The sequence below is a fragment of the Bombina bombina genome, chromosome 4 (genome assembly GCF_027579735.1).
Source record: "Bombina bombina isolate aBomBom1 chromosome 4, aBomBom1.pri, whole genome shotgun sequence".
Taxonomy (NCBI): Eukaryota; Metazoa; Chordata; class Amphibia; order Anura; family Bombinatoridae; genus Bombina; species Bombina bombina.
In genome coordinates, this window is record NC_069502.1 from 59,948,928 (window position 1) to 59,969,789 (window position 20,862).

The window sequence follows — 20,862 nt, forward strand, 5'->3', positions numbered from 1 at the left end:
AATGCAACAAACTGCTGCTCCTATCTTCCTAATGCAACAAGCTGCTCCTATCTTCCTAATGCAACAAGCTGCTCCTATCTTCCTAATGCAACAAGCTGCTCCTATCTTCCTAATGCAACAAGCTGCTCCTATCTTCCTAATGCAACAAGCTGCTGCTCTCTTCCTAATGCAACAAGCTGCTCCTATGTTACGAATGCAACAAGCTGCTCCTATCTTCCTAATGCAACAAGCTGTTCCTATCTTCCTAATGCAACAAACTGCTCCTATTGTCCTAATGCAACAAGCTGCTCCTATCGTCCTAATGCAACAAGCTGCTCCTATCTTCCTAATGCAACAAGCTGCTGCTCTCTTCCTGATGCAACAAGCTGCTCCTATCTTTCTAATGCAACAAGCTGCTCCTATCTTCCTAATGCAACAAGCTGCTCCTTTCTTCCTAATGCAACAAACTGCTGCTCCTATCTTCCTAATGCAACAAGCTGCTCCTATCTTCCTAATGCAACAAGCTGCTCCTATCTTCCTAATGCAACAAGCTGCTGCTCTCTTCCTAATGCAACAAGCTGCTCCTATGTTACGAATGCAACAAGCTGCTCCTATCTTCCTAATGCAACAAGCTGCTCCTATCTTCCTAATGCAACAAACTGCTCCTATCGTCCTAATGCAACAAGCTGCTCCTATCGTCCTAATGCAACAAGCTGCTCCTATCTTCCTAATGTAACAAGCTGCTCCTATCTTTCTAATGCAACAAGCTGCTCCTATCGTCCTAATGCAACAAGCTGCTCCTATCTTCCTAATGTAACAAGCTGCTCCTATCTTCCTAATGCAACAAACTGCTGCTCATATCTTCCTAATGTAACAAGCTGCTCCTATCTTCCTAATGCAACAAGCTGCTCTTATCTTCCTAATGCAACAAGCTGCTCCTCTATTCCTAACGCAACAAACTTCTGCTCTCTTTCTAACTCAACAAGCTGCTGCTCTCTTCCTATGGCAAAAAACTGATGCTCTCTTCCTAACTCCATTAACCATTATAATTATTGTTGTTTAGTCACAAACTCTGAAGGGGAAAAATAAAACTTTAGATTTTTTTTTATCTCAGCATACAAAATAAATGTTTTTTAAACACACAGTATATATCAGTAATTCAGTGCCATATTGCATAAGTATAACTAATTGTACACAATGGCCTTGATTATAAGTGGAGCAATATTGGTAGTGCACAGATTCTTGTGGTTCCCTTTGTTGTCCATTGTCTCTACTTATGGGACCTTTGGACCTCCACCTTCACCACTACTCTTCTCCCTGGGCAACCACTATTTCTTCGGGCCATCAAATACCCTGTAGGACCTGACTTTTAGAAAAAAGTGAACATCTTCCCAACTTTGAACTCCAACTGCTGCCACCACCATCTGTGTTCCTGTCACTGCTAGATTCCATCAGCTGAAAATATTCCCTGATACAAGCAGACTCCTCTTCCGTACCAACGTTCTCATTGATTGCAAAAGGTCCTGCATGCCCAGCATCCTTTTGTAAGCTGAGCTTCATTTCACTATATTGTTCCTTGCCTGGTCTTTACAGATGCTGGATATCTGATTAAAGACAAAGGACAAGTTTGCTCTCAGAAATTGAAGTGAACAACATGTTGAATATTTAATTTGTGCTGATTGCAAAGTTAAGGCAGACCAAAGGCAATGCGGCAGAATGGAGAAGAGAGAGGTTGAAAGAAAATTGTTTACTTTGCTCAGTGTGAATACAAACTCAGTGGTATGGGACGCTAAATTATGCACTTCTGAAAGTGTCATTACCACTATGTATGGGAACCTGGAACATTGGGTAGATCAAGTGCAAGGATGAATGAAAAAATCATACAATAGCTAGAAGCTTCTGATGAGTGTTTCTAAAAATCCCTTTGGTATTGGATGTAGCAGAATAACACCTAGATTACAAGATGTACGCTAAACCGGGTGCGTAAAGAACGCAAAATTTTGCGTTATCGCACTTTCTATAGCTCTGTCATTACAAGTCACTGAAAAACCTCTTTGTGCTGTGTGTTATGGTGCGATAAGCTCCATACCGCGTAAAGGCCAAGGGCTGAGTTTACGTGCTTGTGCACGCTTTCCCCCCCATAGACATGAATGGATAGATCAAGATGTCGCCGTCTGGGTGAAGATGGATGTCCGGACTTAAGGAACCGTGAGTAGATTTTCTGGGGTTAGTGTTTGGTTTTTTTGGGGGGTGTTTTTTTTTTTAGATTAGGGATGGGCTAAATGCCCTTTTAAGGGCAATACCCATACAATTGCCACTTTAGGGGCAATGGGTAGCTTAGGTATTTTTTAGACTTGGGTTTTTTATTTTGGGGGGTTGGTTGGTGGGGGGGGGGTTTACTGTTAGGAGGACTTTGTAATTTTTAGGTGAAAGAGCTGTTTAACTTAGGGCAATGACATACAAACGGACCTTTAAAGGGCTATTGGTAGTTTATTGTTAGGTTAGGGGGTGTTTTTATTTTGGGGGGGCTTTTTTGTTTTTATAGGGCTATTCGATTAGGTGTAATTTTCTTTATTATTTTTTGTAATCTTAGATTTTTTTTTAATTATGTTATGTTTTTAATTTGTTTCGTCGTGTTAGGATTATTTAATATTAGAATGTTAGTTTTTTTTATTTTTAATCGTAGTGTTAGGATTTTATAATTTTGCAATGTTAGGTTTTTTTATTTTTCATTTCTTGAAATTATTTTAAAAAAGTAATGTTAGATTAATTTATAGTTTAACCTCTTAATGACCACATCACTTTTCCATTTTCTGTTCATTTGGGACTAAGGCTATTTTTACATTTTTACGGTGTTTGTGTTTAGTTGTAATTTTCCTCTTACTCATTTATTGTACCGACACATATTATATACCGTCACCATTAAATGGACTTTCTAAAGAAACCATTATTTTCATCATCCTATATTATAAAAGGCCAAGTGTTTGTCTGAAGCCGTCATGCGCAGTAGAGACAAACACTTGGCCTTAGATCCTCGCACGCGCACCTCTAAACTGACAAAACACCTCGGCACAGCTAACAGTTGACACATTGTACCTCGCACGCGCACCCTCACCGCACAGCTGACAGCTGACACATTGTACCTCGCACGCGCACCCTCGCACCCACACACCCACATTGTATCTCGCACGCGCACCCTCGCACCCACACACCCACAAACTTGGCCGCACGCCACTTAGCCTATCCCCACACACTTAGCCATTAACACTTAGCCTATTATACCCACCCTCGCACACCCACACACTTAGCCATTAACACTTACTTGCCCGCATGCGCACGCGCACCCTCACACCCACACACTTACCACAAACTTGGCAGCAAGAGCACGCGCACGCAAGCATAGCCTCAGCGCGAGCTGAATCCACACCGGCGCGAGTAGTCGCGTGACTAGCAGTTGAAAGCGTCGCAAGGCTTCACAAAACTTAATAAAAATGCACAACGCAGTGATAGAAAGCTCAATTGAAAGCTCCGGACTTATCTATGTGCTACACAGCACATACAAAACACATATTTTAGTTTTAAAAGTACTTAAAAAAAATTGGGGTCTGGACAAGTACTTAAAAAAAATTGGGTCTGCACTTATGTATAGAAAACAAATATTTTACGTTCCAAAAAAAAAAATTGGGACTGGACTATTGAAAGCTCCGGACTTATCTATGTGCTACACAGCACATACAAAACAAATATTTTAGTTTTAAAAACAAACATTTGCTCTGTACTTAAAAAATATTTGGTCTGGACTTATGTATAGAAAAAAAATATTTGACTAAAAAAAAAAAAAATTGCCTCAGGAGCACATAGTAATAAAAATTTTTCCTAAGGACTTATGTATGTGCTACACAGCACATAGAAAACAAATATTTTTTATTTAAAAAAAAAAAAACGCCTGGATTATTAGGCTCATAAAAGAGCCCAACAATGTGCTACACAGCACATAGAAAAGATATATTTTAGGTTTTTTTTTAAAAAAAAACATGGATTAATAGGCTCATAAAAGAGCCCAACACTGTGCTACACAGCACATAGAAAACATATATTTAACTTTAATAGGCTCATAAAAGAGCTCAACACTGTGCTGCACAGCACATAACAGCACATACAAAACAAATATTTAAAAAAAAAAAAAAACATGGATTAATAGGCTCATAAAAGAGCCCAACACTGTGCTACACAGCACATAGAAAACATATATTTTACTTTAATAGGCTCATAAAAGAGCCCAACACTGTGCTACACAGCACATAGAAAACATATATTTTACTTTAATAGGCTCATAAAAGAGCTCAACACTGTGCTGCACAGCACATATAAATAACTATTTTAGTTTAAAAAATAGCCCAACACTGTGATACACAGCACATAGAAAATATAGGCACATAAAAGAGCCCAACACTGTGCTGCACAGCACATATAAAAAGTCTCTATACAACTAAAAAAAACCCTGCCTTAATATAGGCTCATAAAAGAGCACAACACTGTGCTACACAGCACATAGGCTCATAAAAGAAAAAAAAAACATAAAAACTGCCAGAAGAGGCGCATAAAAGAGACCAACACTGTGCTACATAGCACACATAAAATTTGCATTTTGCACTATTTAATAAAAAAAAAAAAAATGCATAACTGCTGGCTGTAAGAGGCTCATAAAACAGCATAAGAGTGTGCTACACACAACACAAAAAAAATGACAGCACAACTGAAAGTTTCAATATTTGCTTTTATTAAAAATAAACATTACTGCATAACTGCTGACTTTAAGAGGCTCATACAAGAGCGTAACAGCACACACAAAAATTGCAGTACAACTCAAAGGTTCACTTTTTAGTTTTTAATAAAAAAAAAAACATTACTGCGTAACTGCTGCCTTTAAGAGGCTCATACAAGAGTGTAAGAGTGCGCTACACAGCACACATAAAAATTGCCAGTAGAACTGAAAGGTTCACTATTTGCTTTTAATAAAAAAAAAAAACATTATTGCATAACTGATAACTTTAAGAGGCTCATAAAAGAGCATAACAGTGCGCTACAAAAAGTGCTGCCTTGAAGAGGCTCATACAAAAGCGTAAGAGTGCGCTACACAGCACACATAAAAAGTGCCAGTATAACTGAAAGGTTCACTATTTGCTTTTAATATAAAAAAAAAATACTGCTTAACTGCTCCCTTTAAGAGGCTCATAAAAGAGAGCAAGATTGTGCTACACAACACCAAAAAAAAACAGCTGCAGAACTAATTTAAGAAAAATTTGTATATAAAAATTAATATATACTGCATAAAAAAGGCAATAAAGAGTGCCTAATACTACATAAGCAGCATTATAATAAACCTTTTTTTTAAAAACACATATATACAGCATAAAAAAGGCAATAAAGAGTGCCTAATACTACATAAGTAGCATTATAATAAACCTTTTAAAAAAAAACATATATACTGCTTAAAAAAGGCAATAAACAGTGCCTAATACTACATAATCAGCATTATAAGAAACCTTTAAAAAAAAAAAACATATATACAGCATAAAAAGGCAATAAAGAGTGCCTAATACTAATAAAGCTTAAAAAACATATATACTGCATATAAAAAAAAAGTGTCTAAAATAAAATAGAGTGCATAAAACAAAATAAAGAGTGTCTAAAACAAAGTAAAGAGTGACAAAGACTGCCTAATGTCTACAACAAAATAAAGAGTGCCTAAGATTGCATAAAAAAAAATAAGACTGCCAAAAACAAAGTAAAAAGTGTCTAAAACAAAGTAAAGAGTGCCTAAGACTTTGCTAAACAAAATAAAGATTGTCTAAAAAAAAAAAGAAAGTGTACCTAACACTGCCTAATACAAAATAAAGACTATCTAAAAAAATAGACTGCCTATATAACAAAAAAATAACAAATAAAGAGAGTGCCTAAAAAAAAAAGGGAAATAAAGAGACTGCCTAAAACAAATAAAGAGACTGCCTAAACATATAAATAGATTGCCTAAAAAAAAAAAGTACAAATAAAAAGACTGCCTATGGAAAATAAAGAAACTGCATACACAAACAAATAAATACACCGTGATACACACAAAAATAAGGTAGAGACAAAAAAAAAATATATTAAAAAAAAAAAAAAATTATAAAGACACTACGAGTGACAAAAAAATTTTTTTTAGACAAACAGGCTGCAAAACATAAGTACATAAAAAGTTAAAAACTACACAATGCCTCCTAAGAGAATTTTAACACAGGAAGATGCAGAAAACGTTAAACGCAGAAGAAAAGAAACTCAACGTATACGTCGGACACATATGACTGAACAACAAAGGGTAACTCGACGTAAGAAGGATTCTGCAAACAAATGGATTTGTAGGGCCAATATGACTGCTCAGGAAAAAGCTCTCCAACTGGACATGCAAAGATCACGTTCTGCTGCCCGTAGACAAAATAATACAGATCGCACTAACATCACTATCCCTAATCAATATAACGCAAGTTATAACCATTCACTATTTAATGAAGACAATGTCCAGATGCACACATGTGGTCAACTTAATGTTTTTTGCAAATTTTGCATGGCGAAGCATTTTCCAGAGGAACAACCAAGCGATAAGCTTTTTAATAAATGCTGCAATAAAGGCAAAATAACATTACCTCATATACAAATTTCACCACTGATCCAACAACTAATGACTGGACATCACACACATTCAAAGAATTTTATGCAAAATATCCATTCTATAAATAGTGCATTGGCGTTTGCATCAATGGGAGCAAACATTGCACCACCTCCAGGATATGGCCCATACTGTTTTAGAATAAATGGACAAATTTATCACCGATCTGGTGCTTTGCATCCAAAAAATGATGATCAACGCAAATTTGCACAACTCTACATTTTGAGTCCTGAGGAAGCTGCGGACCAACGAGCGGCACTAAAAGAAAATTCAGGATGTCACATTGAACTTTTGAGGGAGTTAAGTTCATATATGTCTCAGTATAACCCTTTCGCAAAAGCATGTAAAATGCTCTATGAGGTAGAGCAAGAATGCATCCATGAAGCATCTTTAAATGGAGTTCAAACTTCTAAAGTTTCAATGGTAATTCTGCAGGACAGAACATCAGATTGCCGAAGATATAACGTACAAAGAGTTAATGAGGTGGCTGTTATTTTCCAAAATTCTGATGGTGAACCTCCTCTTGAACGTGACCTTCTTATTCATTGCCGATCTACAGATCAAACAAAAAAAACAGAAAGAATAAGTGTCTTAGATCCTAATCTTGAACCATTGCTGTATCCTTTGTTGTTTCCATATGGGGACCAAAGTTGGGGTTCCAACATTGCTCTTAACTACAGACCAACATCAATTAGTGATGTACAAAGAAGAGTAACCACCAATCCAAGGATAAGAGTTAGTCAAAATGAAATACTACTCTTACAGAATTTCAATTAGGGATCAATTTAATCCTTTCCTTAGTGCTGGCAAGTTGACACAGCTGTACTTTGTTGATGCTTACGTCAAGACTGAGGCCAACAGACTCAACTATATCCGTCAAAATCAATCTAACCTTTGCATTGAAAAATATACAGGATTAATGGATTACATTCAAAGTGAGGCTGCTGCACAGGGCCTGATGCCTGGAAAAGCAGTTATTTTGCCATCATCTTTTCAGGGAAGTCCACGAAATATGGCCCAAAACTACCATGATGCTATGGCCATTGTTAGAAAATATGGAAAACCGGATTACTTCATCAACATGACCTGCAACCCTAAATGGCCTGAGATAGTTGATAACCTATTAGAAGGTCAAGCAGTGGAGTTCAGACCAGATTTGGTAGTAAGAGTTTTCAATCTCGAATTAAATTCTCTTTTGCATGATATCTTGAACAAACATGTTCTTGGAAGTCCTTGCGCAAAAGTGCATGTTATAGAGTTTCAAAAAAGAGGATTACCACATGCTCATATCCTTTTAATATTGAAAGCCGAAGACAAGCCAAATGATGCTGAAACCATTGACACTTTTATATCAGCTGAAATTCCTGATGAACATATTTATCCCAGACTACATGCTATTGTAATAAAGCATATGATACACGGTCCATGTGGAGAACATAATTTAAATTCTCTGTGCATGGTTGATGGTAATTGCAGCAAGAATTTTCCTAAAAAATTTCAAGAACAAACTTTAATTAATGTTGATGGATATCCTCGATATCGGAGACAAAAAAAATTAGACCACAGTAATTGTCAAAGGGAAAAAAATTGACAACTCATGGGTAGTTCCATATAGCCCATACTTCTGCTTGAAATACAACTGCCATATAAATGTAGAGAGTTGTGTTTCTGTTAAAAGTGTTAAATATCTCTTGAAATATGTATATAAAGGTTACGATTGTGCAAATATTTCCATTAAGGAACATTATACACTACAGCATGATGAAATTCAAAATTTTTTGGACACAAGATATGTCAGTGCTCCTGAAGCTGTTTGGAAGTTGTATGGTTTTTTGATGCACCATCAAACACATACAATAATAAGACTTCAAGTTCATCTTCCAGGCGAACAAGATGTATATTTCCATAATGATAACATACAATTAGCTGCAGAAAAGGCACAAGACAGGGATACCACTTTGACAGCATACTTTAAGTTGAATGTTGATACTCATGCTGCACGTGAATTTTTTTACTCTGACATTCCTCAACATTATGTATTTGATGTAAAAACCCGTAACTGGAATCCAAGACAAAGAGGAGCAGATACAACAATTGGCCGATTGTATAATGTAAATATTTCATCGGATTTGGAGAGATTTTGTTTGAGGTTACTGCTCTTGCACTTAAAAGGAGCAATATCCTTTAAGGACTTACGCACTGTTAATGGACAAGTTTGTCACACATTCAAAGAAGCTGCCCAAAAGCTTTCACTTTTAGATGACGACGCTACATGGGATCTTACACTTAACGAATCAGCATCTCAACAAATGCCTAAACAAATGAGGGAACTGTTTGCTTATTTCTGTATCTTTGTTGTCCCACCTAATGTCCCACAACTCTTTGAAAAATACAAACATGATCTTTATGAAGATTATTCACATCATGAAGGCCACATCGATGATTGCAAAAGTTGCAAACATTTTGCATTAACAGATATTCTAAATGTACTCATATTACATGGTAAACGTTGTGTAGATTTTGGACTACCCAATCCATCAAACTTCATTCCAGACATGCAATTCAACTATGTTACACAGTTGGAAGCCCAAGTTGGAGCACAACTTCAAGAAGCACTAAACATCGAGCAAAAAGCTGCATTTGACAATGTAATGTCTGCTATTGATAATGAAAATTTACCACACAGATGTTTTTTATTGATGGACCTGGTGGAAGTGGCAAGACTTATTTATATAAAACACTATTGAGTACTTTACGTGGACGCACAGATGGAGTTCTTCCTGTTGCCTCTACAGGAATAGCTGCTAATCTCCTTGATGGTGGTAGAACTTACCATTCACAGTTTAAGCTTCCAATTCCATTACTGGGCACATCAACATCAAATATGAGAATGACTTCAAAAAATGCTGAGTTCATACATAAGAATAGAGCAATGGAGTCTCGATGGAAGTGCGCAGATGATCACAGCGTATGGAATGATGGCGGATTCAACAGAATCAACAACGGACCAGGCAGCTCTCTTAAAAGTGAAGGAAGGACATCTGGAACCTGTGGAAGACAGATAGAAGAGGCGCCTCATGGGACAAGTATCGTCTGGATCAACAGATGGATGATAAGCAGACAGGCAATACACCCCACAGAGTGTTACTAACAAGAGAGGCGGTACAAACGTGTACCCAGACAAGCAGGACGGAACCAAAAGTCGCCCGTCAGACAAGCGTAGGCTCAATAGGCTGGAGGCAGACGTCACTCAGCAGACAGCGTCAGAGTGGACCCAACAGAGGAGCCAATGGGATCGATGAAATATCGGCAATACGGACCTCCAAGGAGATCGTCAGGAACAGAACAAAATAGCGCCAGCGGCAATAGAAATAGATAACAGGCAGGTGTGTAATACTCAAGGATATATTTATTGAGTATATACAGATAAAAACATGCGTCCAGCAATGCGTTTCTCAACATATAGTCGTTTCATCAGGCTGATACTAATACACGGGTTTACCTGCTCTATTTAAAACACACCTGAGCCAATCACAGAGCTCCAGCTGCTAACACACCTCCATGGTAGACAAGCAATGTGATACGATGTTACTCATGATGGGAGGTGTCCAAGGAGCCAGAGCTATGGATGGACTAAAAACAGAATAATGACATGCTAACAGATTAAAAAATGTCTACAAATGTCTAAAATCGACACATTGTTGCATTCAGAATAACAATAGTTAATCTAACAGTTGATAAATAAATCACATACATAAAACACATATAATAGGATATTCCTAAAACTAAGTGAGGCATAGTAAAAAAATAATAAAAAAAATAATAAAAAAAAATAATCAATAGTTAAAAACATTTAAAAAATCAATTAAGATTAATATTAGTGATACCATGGTATAAATAATTGAAACAAAATATCAATACGCCAGGATGTCAGAATATTACTAGACAGCCACTATTAAGGCAAGAATGTTAAGTAACCTGAATGTCAGTATTGAATTAGAATATCAAGAATAGGGTACCATTCAACATATCAATAATCCTATCCTCAAAGATAATTAAAAGGCTAGATGATATGTTGTAAAAACAAGGGGGTAGTCAATAGGCCTAGAGGAGCAACGATTTCATAACAAAATTGTAAGAATCTAATGGGAGGGGGAGGGACTAGTACGACCATCAAAAATGGGAGGGGCATGCAGAGTGACATACATGGCCATAAGAGTGGTCTCGGGATCCTAATAACTACCTATGTTTTCATAACAAGATTGTAAGGAACGAATAGAAGGGGAAGGGACTTGTACGACCATCAAAAATGGGAGGGGCATGCAGAGTGACATAAATGGCCATATAAGTGGTCTCGGGATCCTAATAACTACCTACTAAAAAAAATGTGTGATGATTATAGGCGATACAAGAGAGTAAAAGGATGCTGCTGGGTCAGATTTGCTAAAAGTCGTAAATCATACTCTAGTATTGGGATAATAGTCAAATCATTATGGATTAGAAGTTCTAAATGGAATCAGAACAAAATTGCTCTAGTAATTGGACCACGGTTAGTGAAAGGCTGCTAGGTCAATACACAAATTGAGCCCATCTGGATGCATGCATTTCAAAACATGGATCCAATATGTTTCTCTTTGTCTTAATCTAAAATACCTATTATATATATAGGATTTAGGTACATGTTCTATAGGAGTCACAGAGAAGCAATTAGTATCACCATTATGCATAGTATTACAGTGTCTAGAGACACTATGGTTCTTATAATTCTTCCTCATATTACGTTTATGTTCAGACCACCTTGTGCTGAAACGCCTACAGGTTCGCCCCACATATTGAATGCCACACAAACAGGTAAGTAGATAAACAACATAGGTCGATGCACAAGAAACATGACCAATGATAGAATATGATCTATTAGTAATATTAGATCGAAAGGTTTTTTGTTTGGTGTCAATCAAATGACACATCTTACATCTACTGACTCTACACCTAAATGAGCCAAAAGGTGGTACATTAGGCTTGGGTGTTGTAGGAACCGGTTGTCTCTTATGTTTAACTATCTTACTGGGTGCTAGCAGAGTCTTTAATGTGGGAGCTCTCCTGTAGACAACCTTTGGTTTGGTACCTATCAACTTACCCAAAATAGGATCCTTAGTCAGGATGTCCCAATGTTTGACCAGAACACTTCTAATCAGTTCATGGTTGGAATTATATTGCATTATAAAGAGAGGATTTTCGTTTATATTGTTAGTTTTTTGTCCCGAGTATTTAGTTGGATTGGTGAAATACCTATTCCTATCATCTAATCTGGCCCTTCTGTAACCTTTTTCAATGATACTAGGTGGATAGTTATTTTCCAAAAAACGTTCCTTCAAGGTGTGACTTTGAAAATCATAATCGAATAACGTGCTGCAGTTACGGAGAATACGTTTGAACTGACCATATGGTACGTTTTGCTTCCAGGCATGAAAGTGACAGCTTTTGAAATCCAAATAGCTGTTACAATCAACCATCTTAAAATAGGTTGTACTGGTCACCCTACCTTCATTAAAACTTAAGTTAAGGTCCAAATTTACAATTGATTTATTATTTATTGAACTAGTGAAAGTCAGGCCTCTATCGTTAGAATTCAGATGTTCTACAAAAGAGGTGGCTGATAAAGACTATATGTTGAGAAACGCATTGCTGGACGCATATTTTTTATCTGTATATACTCAATAAATATATCCTTGAGTATTACACACCTGCCTGTTATCTATTTCTATTGCCGCTGGCGCTACTTTGTTCTGTTCCTGACGATCTCTTGGAGGTCCGTATTGCCGATATTTTATCGATCCCATTGGCTCCTCTGTTGGGTCCACTCTGACGCTGTCTGCTGAGTGACATCTGCCTCCAGCCTATTGAGCCTACCCTTGTCTGACGGGCGACTTTTGGTTCCATCCTGCTTGTCTGGGTACATGTTTGTACCGCCTCTCTTGTGAGTAACACTCTGTGGGGGGTATTGCCTGTCTGCTTATCATCCATCTGTTGATCCAGACGATACTTGTCCCATGAGGCACCTCTTCTATCTGTCTTCCACAGGTTCCCGATGTCCTTCCTTCACTTTTAAGAGAGCTGCCTGGTCCGTTGTTGATTCTGTTGAATCCGCCATCATTCCATACGCTGTGATCATCTGCGCACTTCCATAGAGACTCCATTGCTCTATCCTTACTTGTTAATTTTTGGGCTACGGCCGCTGAAGTATTTGATGCATTTGATTTGGTTATCACACTGAGGAACTGCTGACTAATCGTTATATACAATTATTTGCTATCTAGTGGCCTCAGTCTTCCATTTTTTTGTATCACTTTTATATTTTATTGTATCATGTCTAATCATTAACCCTTACTGTTTACAGGTATATTGTTACTTGTTTCCATTCACATCACTTTATATTTTAGGGGAGTTTATTCAAATTATTCAGCTTATCACGATATTTATCTATATTTCTTTCTTGTTTATCACATCTAGGTCCGAAGGGATATCAATTTTAGTACTGTGATTATTATTATTTTCTAGGCTACGTTTGTTTTAGCTTCGGCCTGATTGGTCTTTTGCTGTTTAAGGGTACACCGGATGTGACGAAGTCTGTCTTCCCTGTCAGTCATAGATACATTTCACGTATTTGGCAAGAATTTTTTATATATATTTAGGATTTTACACACGTTTGTATTTTGATTATATTGTTGTTCACATTGATCTTATTTAGATCTTATAGGATTTATTTGCCACGTGTTTTAAAAATGACACTAATTAGTTGCACTTTCGATAGTAGTGTTGGTGTATAGTTGTCAGTCGCAACACTGTTTTTATTTCTTCATTTTTTTTTATTTTTTCATTTTTTACCACTTGTATTTAGTTTAATTGTTGTATCACGCTGAGTGCTGACTATTCACTCACACGACTTGTTATACGGGTTGCTTTAGTCCCGTGACCTGCTAGTTTGCTTTTTCACGTACTTCTAATCACCGAACATTATGCTATCTGTGAGTGAAAGGAACAACAAGAGATTGTTGCTTGTTTCACACACAGAATCCACAAATACCACAACTAATTCTGATTGCTCTGTTGAGAATCTGTCCATTCATGCACTTTTTGCAAGATTAGAAGATGCAATTAATGTCGAATGTAGACACTGGTTGGATGCAGAAATGTTGCAAAAATATATTGATAAAGAACAGATACCTCGTGGACTTAGAATTTTCAAAAGTTGCTCATTTAAAGATGACCCTACTGTTAATTCGCAATGGGACAAAGCATTAACGTTATGTTCCATTACACTTTTGAAGATTCTGATTGCCCACAAGAAATTTTTAGTTGAACAATCTTCTAAAGAAATAGATTCTTTTAATGGCCCTGGCAATGAGTGGACCACGGTACATTATCCGAAAAACAAAAATAAAAATAATAAAAATAAAAACAAACATAATATTACTACTTGGAATAGTAGCCAGTCCCCTAATAACATTAATGAACAGTGGACGAATGACAATAGACGAAACCACTACTTTTATAATGGTAACGACTACTGGCATAGAGATAGAGATCATCCGTCTAACGGCTCTGATCGAAGTGTCTATAGACATCAAGGTGAATATAATAGAGGACATCAATCCAATTACAACAGCCCTAATTATGGATTTAGATTTTATCATAGAAACCATAAGGAAGGTAGGAATGTGAATCCTGAACAGTATTCCAATGGCTCTCCATATCCTAGAAATGACATAGAAATACCATCAAATCATGCTGCAAGAAATCACCATCAGATCCAAGGTAACTTGGCTTACCATCATACATCTTCCAATTATGGCCATGGACATCCGAGAGATAATTCTTTTAGAGATCAGGGCCCCTCACATAATAGGAGGGCCACTGTGAGCAGCCATGAGACCACACCAATTAGACCGGCTACTAATGCTGGTGCGAATTCATACCCTGGCCACAATCTTGGCCTCGGTACGAACTCGAGTCCCCACCATCTTAATGACAATCATGTCATTACTTCTGATACCGATTCTCCCAATCATTTTTTAGGGTCAGGTCACAGACAATCGTCATGGAAGCAGAAGACGATTGCCAGTTACCTAAAGCCGGTGATTTCTCTCACTGCACCCTCAAAAGGGAAAAGACCCCACGGAAACGAGGGTGCAGAGGACGGAGCACAGCCCGCAAAAAGGCAAGATTACAGACCCTGAGTAAGGGTATCTTTAATCTATCGTCACATGTTTTATCTAACGATGAAATTCGGGTACTAGGCAAAGGCCTTTCCTTTAGTCCCACTAACAAGCACAATGTGTTTTCACTTTTTGTGGACTTGAATCGGTTTACCCAAAAACTGTCATTGCAAAAATACTTTGCTGAAAAGACACTTAAGAATAGTACATTGATGCCCATTTTGACAGACTCTATGGGGGCCAGACTCAGTCAAGAAACGGTTCCTGTTTTTGAGCCTGATACTTTCATTGACCAACTGTGTGAGGGGTATATACATACCAATTTTAAAAACAAATCCAACTTTGTGCCTCAGTTGAAGAATAATGCCCACATTGAAATTTTCAGGCAACTTGTCAGTGATGATTTTGATAAAATAACTAAAAAAAATCATGGACAAAACATTCTTTTTCCTAATGAGAAAAAAGCTTTGGAAAGTCTTAAAAATAACAAATCTATTGTCATAAGACAAGCCGATAAAGGCGGAGGGGTCGTTCTTCAAGACCTAGGTGACTATCTAACGGAGGCCAAGAAAATTTTGTATGATGTTAACTATTACACGAAATTGGACTCTGATCCCACTAAGAGTTTTAAAGTTCTTCTTAAAGATATTGTTGAATCTGCCCTGAAAGAAGGTATACTTCTTAAGAAAGAGAGGGATTTTCTGGTGCCTGATGAGCCTAATTTGGCATTTTATTACCATCTGCCATAGGTAGTCTAACCGATAACGTATCCTCATACGTCGATCACTTTCTGCAGAAATATGTCCTGGGTCTCGAATCCTATATTCGATATTCCACAGATCTTCTGAAGAAATTAGAGCAATATAACATGACATGCTATGGATCACCTGTGATGTTCAGGCGCTTTATTCGAACATTGCACACTTTGGAGGTTGGTTTGGAGGCAGTGTCTGAATTTCTAGACCAAGATTTCTATCTATCTACTAATCAAAAAGAGTTCTTGCTACAGTTAATTTCTTTCATCCTGGAGCACAACTACTTTGTGTTCCAGGATGATTTTTTTCTCCAAACCAAAGGTACTGCCATGGGTACCAGGTTCGCCCCTAGTTATGCGAATTTGTTTATGGGTCATTTTGAAAATAAATTTATATACGACTCACACTTTGGGGCGAACCTGGTATTCTATGGCAGATACATTGACGATCTGATATTCATCTGGAGGGGTGATGAGTTATCAGCCACCTCTTTTGTAGAACATCTGAATTCTAACGATAGAGGCCTGACTTTCACTAGTTGAATAAATAATAAATCAATTATATATATTTGGACCTTAACTTAAGTTTTAATGAAGGTAGGGTGACCAGAACAACCTATTTTAAGACGGTTGATTGTAACAGCTATTTGGATTTCAAAAGCTGTCACTTTCATGCCTGGAAGCAAAATGTACCATATGGTCAGTTCAAACGTATTCGCCGTAACTGCAGCATGTTATTCGATTATGATTTTCAAAGTCACACCTTGAAGGAACGTTTTTTGGAAAAGAACTATCCACCTAGTATCATTGAAAAAGGTTACAGAAGGGCCAGATTAGACGATAGGAATAGGTATTTCACCAATCCAACTAAATACTCGGGACAAAAAACTAACAATATAAACGAAAATCCTCTCTTTATAATGCAATATAATTCCAACCATGAACTGATTAGAAGTGTTCTGGTCAAACATTGGGACATCATGACTAAGGATCCTATTTTGGGTAAGTTGATAGGTACCAAACCAAAGGTTGTCTACAGGAGAGCTCCCACATTAAAGACTCTGCTAGCACCCAGTAAGATAGTTAAACATAAGAGACAACCGGTTCCTACAACACCCAAGCCTAATGTACCACCTTTTGGCTCATTTAGGTGTAGAGTCAGTAGATGTAAGATGTGTCATTTGATTGAAACCAAACAAAAAACCTTTCGATCTAATATTACTAATAGATCATATTCTATCATTGGTCACGTTTCTTGTGCATCAACCTATGTTGTTTATCTACTTACCTGTTTGTGTGGCATTCAATATGTGGGACGAACCTGTAGGCGTTTCAGCACAAGGTGGTCTGAACATAAATGTAATATGAGGAAGAATTATAAGAACCATAGTGTCTCTAGACACTGTAATACTATGCATAATGGTGATACTAATTGCTTCTCTGTGACTCCTATAGAACATGTACCTAAATCCTATATATATAATAGGTATTTTAGATTAAGACAAAGAGAAACATATTGGATCCATGTTTTGAAATGCATGCATCCAGATGGGCTCAATTTGTGTATTGACCTAGCAGCCTTTCACTAACCGTGGTCCAATTACTAGAGCAATTTTGTTCTGATTCCATTTAGAACTTCTAATCCATAATGACTTGACTATCATCCCAATACTCAAGTATGATTTACGACTTTTAGCAAATCTGACCCAGCACCATCCTTTTACTCTCTTGTATCGCCTATAATCATCACACATTTTTATTAGTAGGTAGTTATTAGGATCCCGAGACCACTTATATGGCCATTTATGTCAATCTGCATGCCCCTCCCATTTTCGATGGTCGTACAAGTCTCTTCCCCTTCTATTCGTTCCTTACAATCTTGTTATGAAAAGATAGTTAGTTATTAGGATCCCGAGACCACTCTTATGGCCATGTATGTCACTCTGCATGCCCCTCCCATTTTCAATGGTCATACTAGTCCCTCCCCCTCCCATTCGATTCTTACAATTTTGTTATGAAATCGTTGCTCCTCTAGACCTATTGACTACCCCCTTGTTTTTACAACATATCATCTAGCCTTTTAATTATCTTTGAGGATAGGATTATTGATATGTTGAATGGTACCCTATTCTTGATATTCTAATTCAATAATGACATTCAGGTTACTTAACATTCTTGCCTTAATAGTGGCTGTCTAGTAATATTCTGACATCATGGCGTATTGATATTTTGTTTCAATTATTTATACCATGGTATCACTAATATTAATATTAATTGATTTTTTAAATGTTTTTAACTATCTATTATTTTTTTTATTTTTTATTTTTTTACTATGCCTCACTTAGTTTTAGGAATATCCTATTATATGTGTTTTATGTATGTGATTTATTTATCAACTGTTAGATTAACTATTGTTATTCTGAATACAACAATGTGTCGATTTTAGACATTTGTAGACATTTTTTAATCTGTTAGCATGTCATTATTCTTTTTTTAGTCCATCCATAGCTCTGGCTCCTTGGACACCTCCCATCATGAGTAACATTGTATCACATTGCTTGTCTACCATGGAGGTGTGTTAGCAGCTGGAGCTCTGTGATTGGCTCAGGTGTGTTTTAAATAGAGCAGGTAAACCCGTGTATTAGTATCAGCCTGATGAAACGACTATATGTTGAGAAACGCATTGCTGGACGCATGTTTTTATCTGTATATACTCAATAAATATATCCTTGAGTATTACACACCTGCCTGTTATCTATTTCTATTGCCGCTGGCGCTACTTTGTTCTGTTCCTGACGATCTCCTTGGAGGTCCGTATTGCCGATATTTCATCGATCCCATTGGCTCCTCTGTTGGGTCCACTCTGACGCTGTCTGCTGAGTGACGTCTGCCTCCAGCCTATTGAGCCTACGCTTGTCTGACGGGCGACTTTTGGTTCCGTCCTGCTTGTCTGGGTACACGTTTGTACCGCCTCTCTTGTGAGTAACACTCTGTGGGGGGTATTGCCTGTCTGCTTATCATCCATCTGTTGATCCAGACGATACTTGTCCCATGAGGCGCCTCTTCTATCTGTCTTCCACAGGTTCCCAATGAGTTCATACGTAATGCTCAATTGCTTATTTGGGATGAGGCCTCAATGACACCCGGTATAGCTCTAAAATGTGTAAATAAGCTCCTTCAGGAAATTATGCAGATCAACAAGCCCTTTGGTGGAAAAGTTATACTCCTTGGTGGGGACTTCCGACAAACACTCCCAGTTCTTCCTTATTGCAATAGAACTGCTATTGTGGAAGCTACTATAAAGTTCTATGATCACTGGGATAAATTCAAAATTTTAAAATTGCAGAATAATGTGCATTCGGTGGATCCAGAATTTAGCAATTGGCTACTACAATTAGGACAGGGTTCATTAAATAATTCAGAGGGCCTTCCTGAGGATTTAGTTGAGATCCCTTCCAAATTAATATGCCACGATTGTATCATATCTGAAATTTTTGGAAAAAGACTTCTTCCATCTGATCTTCACAGTTTTTCAAAAAAGGCCATTTTGTGTACAAAAAATTGTCATGTTGATCAAATCAATGAACATGTATTAAATATACTCGATGGTGATGAAAAAATATATCTAAGTTCAGATTCAATTGACGATCAGACAGATGAAGATGCTCAAAACTATCCCATAGAGTTTCTAAACGAATTAGCTCCATCAGGAATGCCTCTTCATAACTTAAAAATAAAATTGGGAAGTATTATTATGTTGCTCAGAAATCTGAACACAAAAAGAGGGTGCAATGGAACAAGATTGATAGTTAAAGATCTTAAGCCCAATCTAATAATTGCAGAGGTCCTCACAGGAACAGCTCAAAACCAGATGGTGTTTATTCCAAGAATAGATTTAGCCCCTGCCAACACTGAACTACCATTCATTTTACGAAGGAGACAGTTTCCAATCAAACTTGCCTTTGCAATGACCATCAACAAATCACAAGGTCAAACGTTAGACAAAGTTGGAATATTCCTTCCAGAACCAGTATTCAGTCATGGACAACTTTATGTTGCAATGTCTCGAGTTCGTACATCATCTGATGTCAAAATTTAGATACTTCAAGGTTCAAAGCAAGGAAAGATATTACCAAACAGTGATACATTTTTTACAAAAAACATTGTTTTTAAAGAAATATACTTTAAATAAATAAATAAGTTGTGTCTTTATATTTAGTTACAAGTAATTTTGTGTTATTTAGAGCAACAATATTCTTCATGTACATTTTAAACTTTATTTTATTTTAATTTACTATAAATAAAAATATGACTTTATGTCTACGTTAATGTTTATATCTTATATGTTATTTTTTTGAATAAAAACATAAAAATTCAATACACATTTTGGCCCGTGTACACGGGCTTTAACACTAGTATCTTATAATTTACTATAAAAAAATTATAAAATATGAGGAAGAAATTGAAAAAAACACACTTTTTCTAACTTTGACCCCCAAAATCTGTTACACATCTACAATAACCAAACAATACCCATGCTAAATAGTTTTTAAATTTTGTCCTGAGTTTAGAAATACCCAATGTTTACACGTTCTTTGCTTTTTTTCCAAGTTATAGGGCAATAAATACAAGTAGCACTTTCCTATTTCCAAACCACTTTTTTTCAAAATTAGCGCTAGTTACATTGGAACACTGATATCTTTCAGGAATCCCTGAATATCCCTTGACATGTATATATTTTTTTAGAAGACATCCCAAAGTATTGATCTAGGCACATTTTGGTATATTTCATGCCACCATTTCACTGCCAAATGAGATCAAATAAAAAAAAAATGTTCACTTCTTCACAATTTTTTTTCACAAACTTTAGGTTTCTCACTGAAATTATTTACAAACAACTTGTGAAATTATGGCTTACATGGTTGTAAATGTTTATCTAGGATCCCCTTTGTTAAGAAATAGCAGACATATATGGCTTTGGCATTGTTTTTTGGTAATTAGAAGGCCGCTAAATGCAGCTGCGCACCACACGTGTATTATGTCCAGCAGTAAAGGGGTTAATTAGGGAGCTTGTAGGGTTAATTTTAGCCTTAGTGTAGTGTAGTAGACAACCCAAAGTATTGATCTAGGTCCATTTTGGTATATTTCATGCCAACATTTCACTGCCAAATGCTATAAAATAAAAGAAAACGTTCACTTTTTTACAA

General features: G+C 36.8%; 1 protein-coding gene across 1 annotated transcript; it reads left to right on the forward strand.

Moving 5' to 3' along the window:
- Positions 1-6,232: 6,232 nt before the first annotated feature.
- On the forward strand, positions 6,233-19,928 carry LOC128656868 (uncharacterized). The gene is given in 6 exon segments (XM_053711033.1): positions 6,233-7,302; positions 7,487-8,255; positions 8,257-9,333; positions 18,738-19,728; positions 19,765-19,794; positions 19,900-19,928. Coding segments are annotated over 6 exon segments (3,966 nt in total).
- Positions 19,929-20,862: the final 934 nt, after the last annotated feature.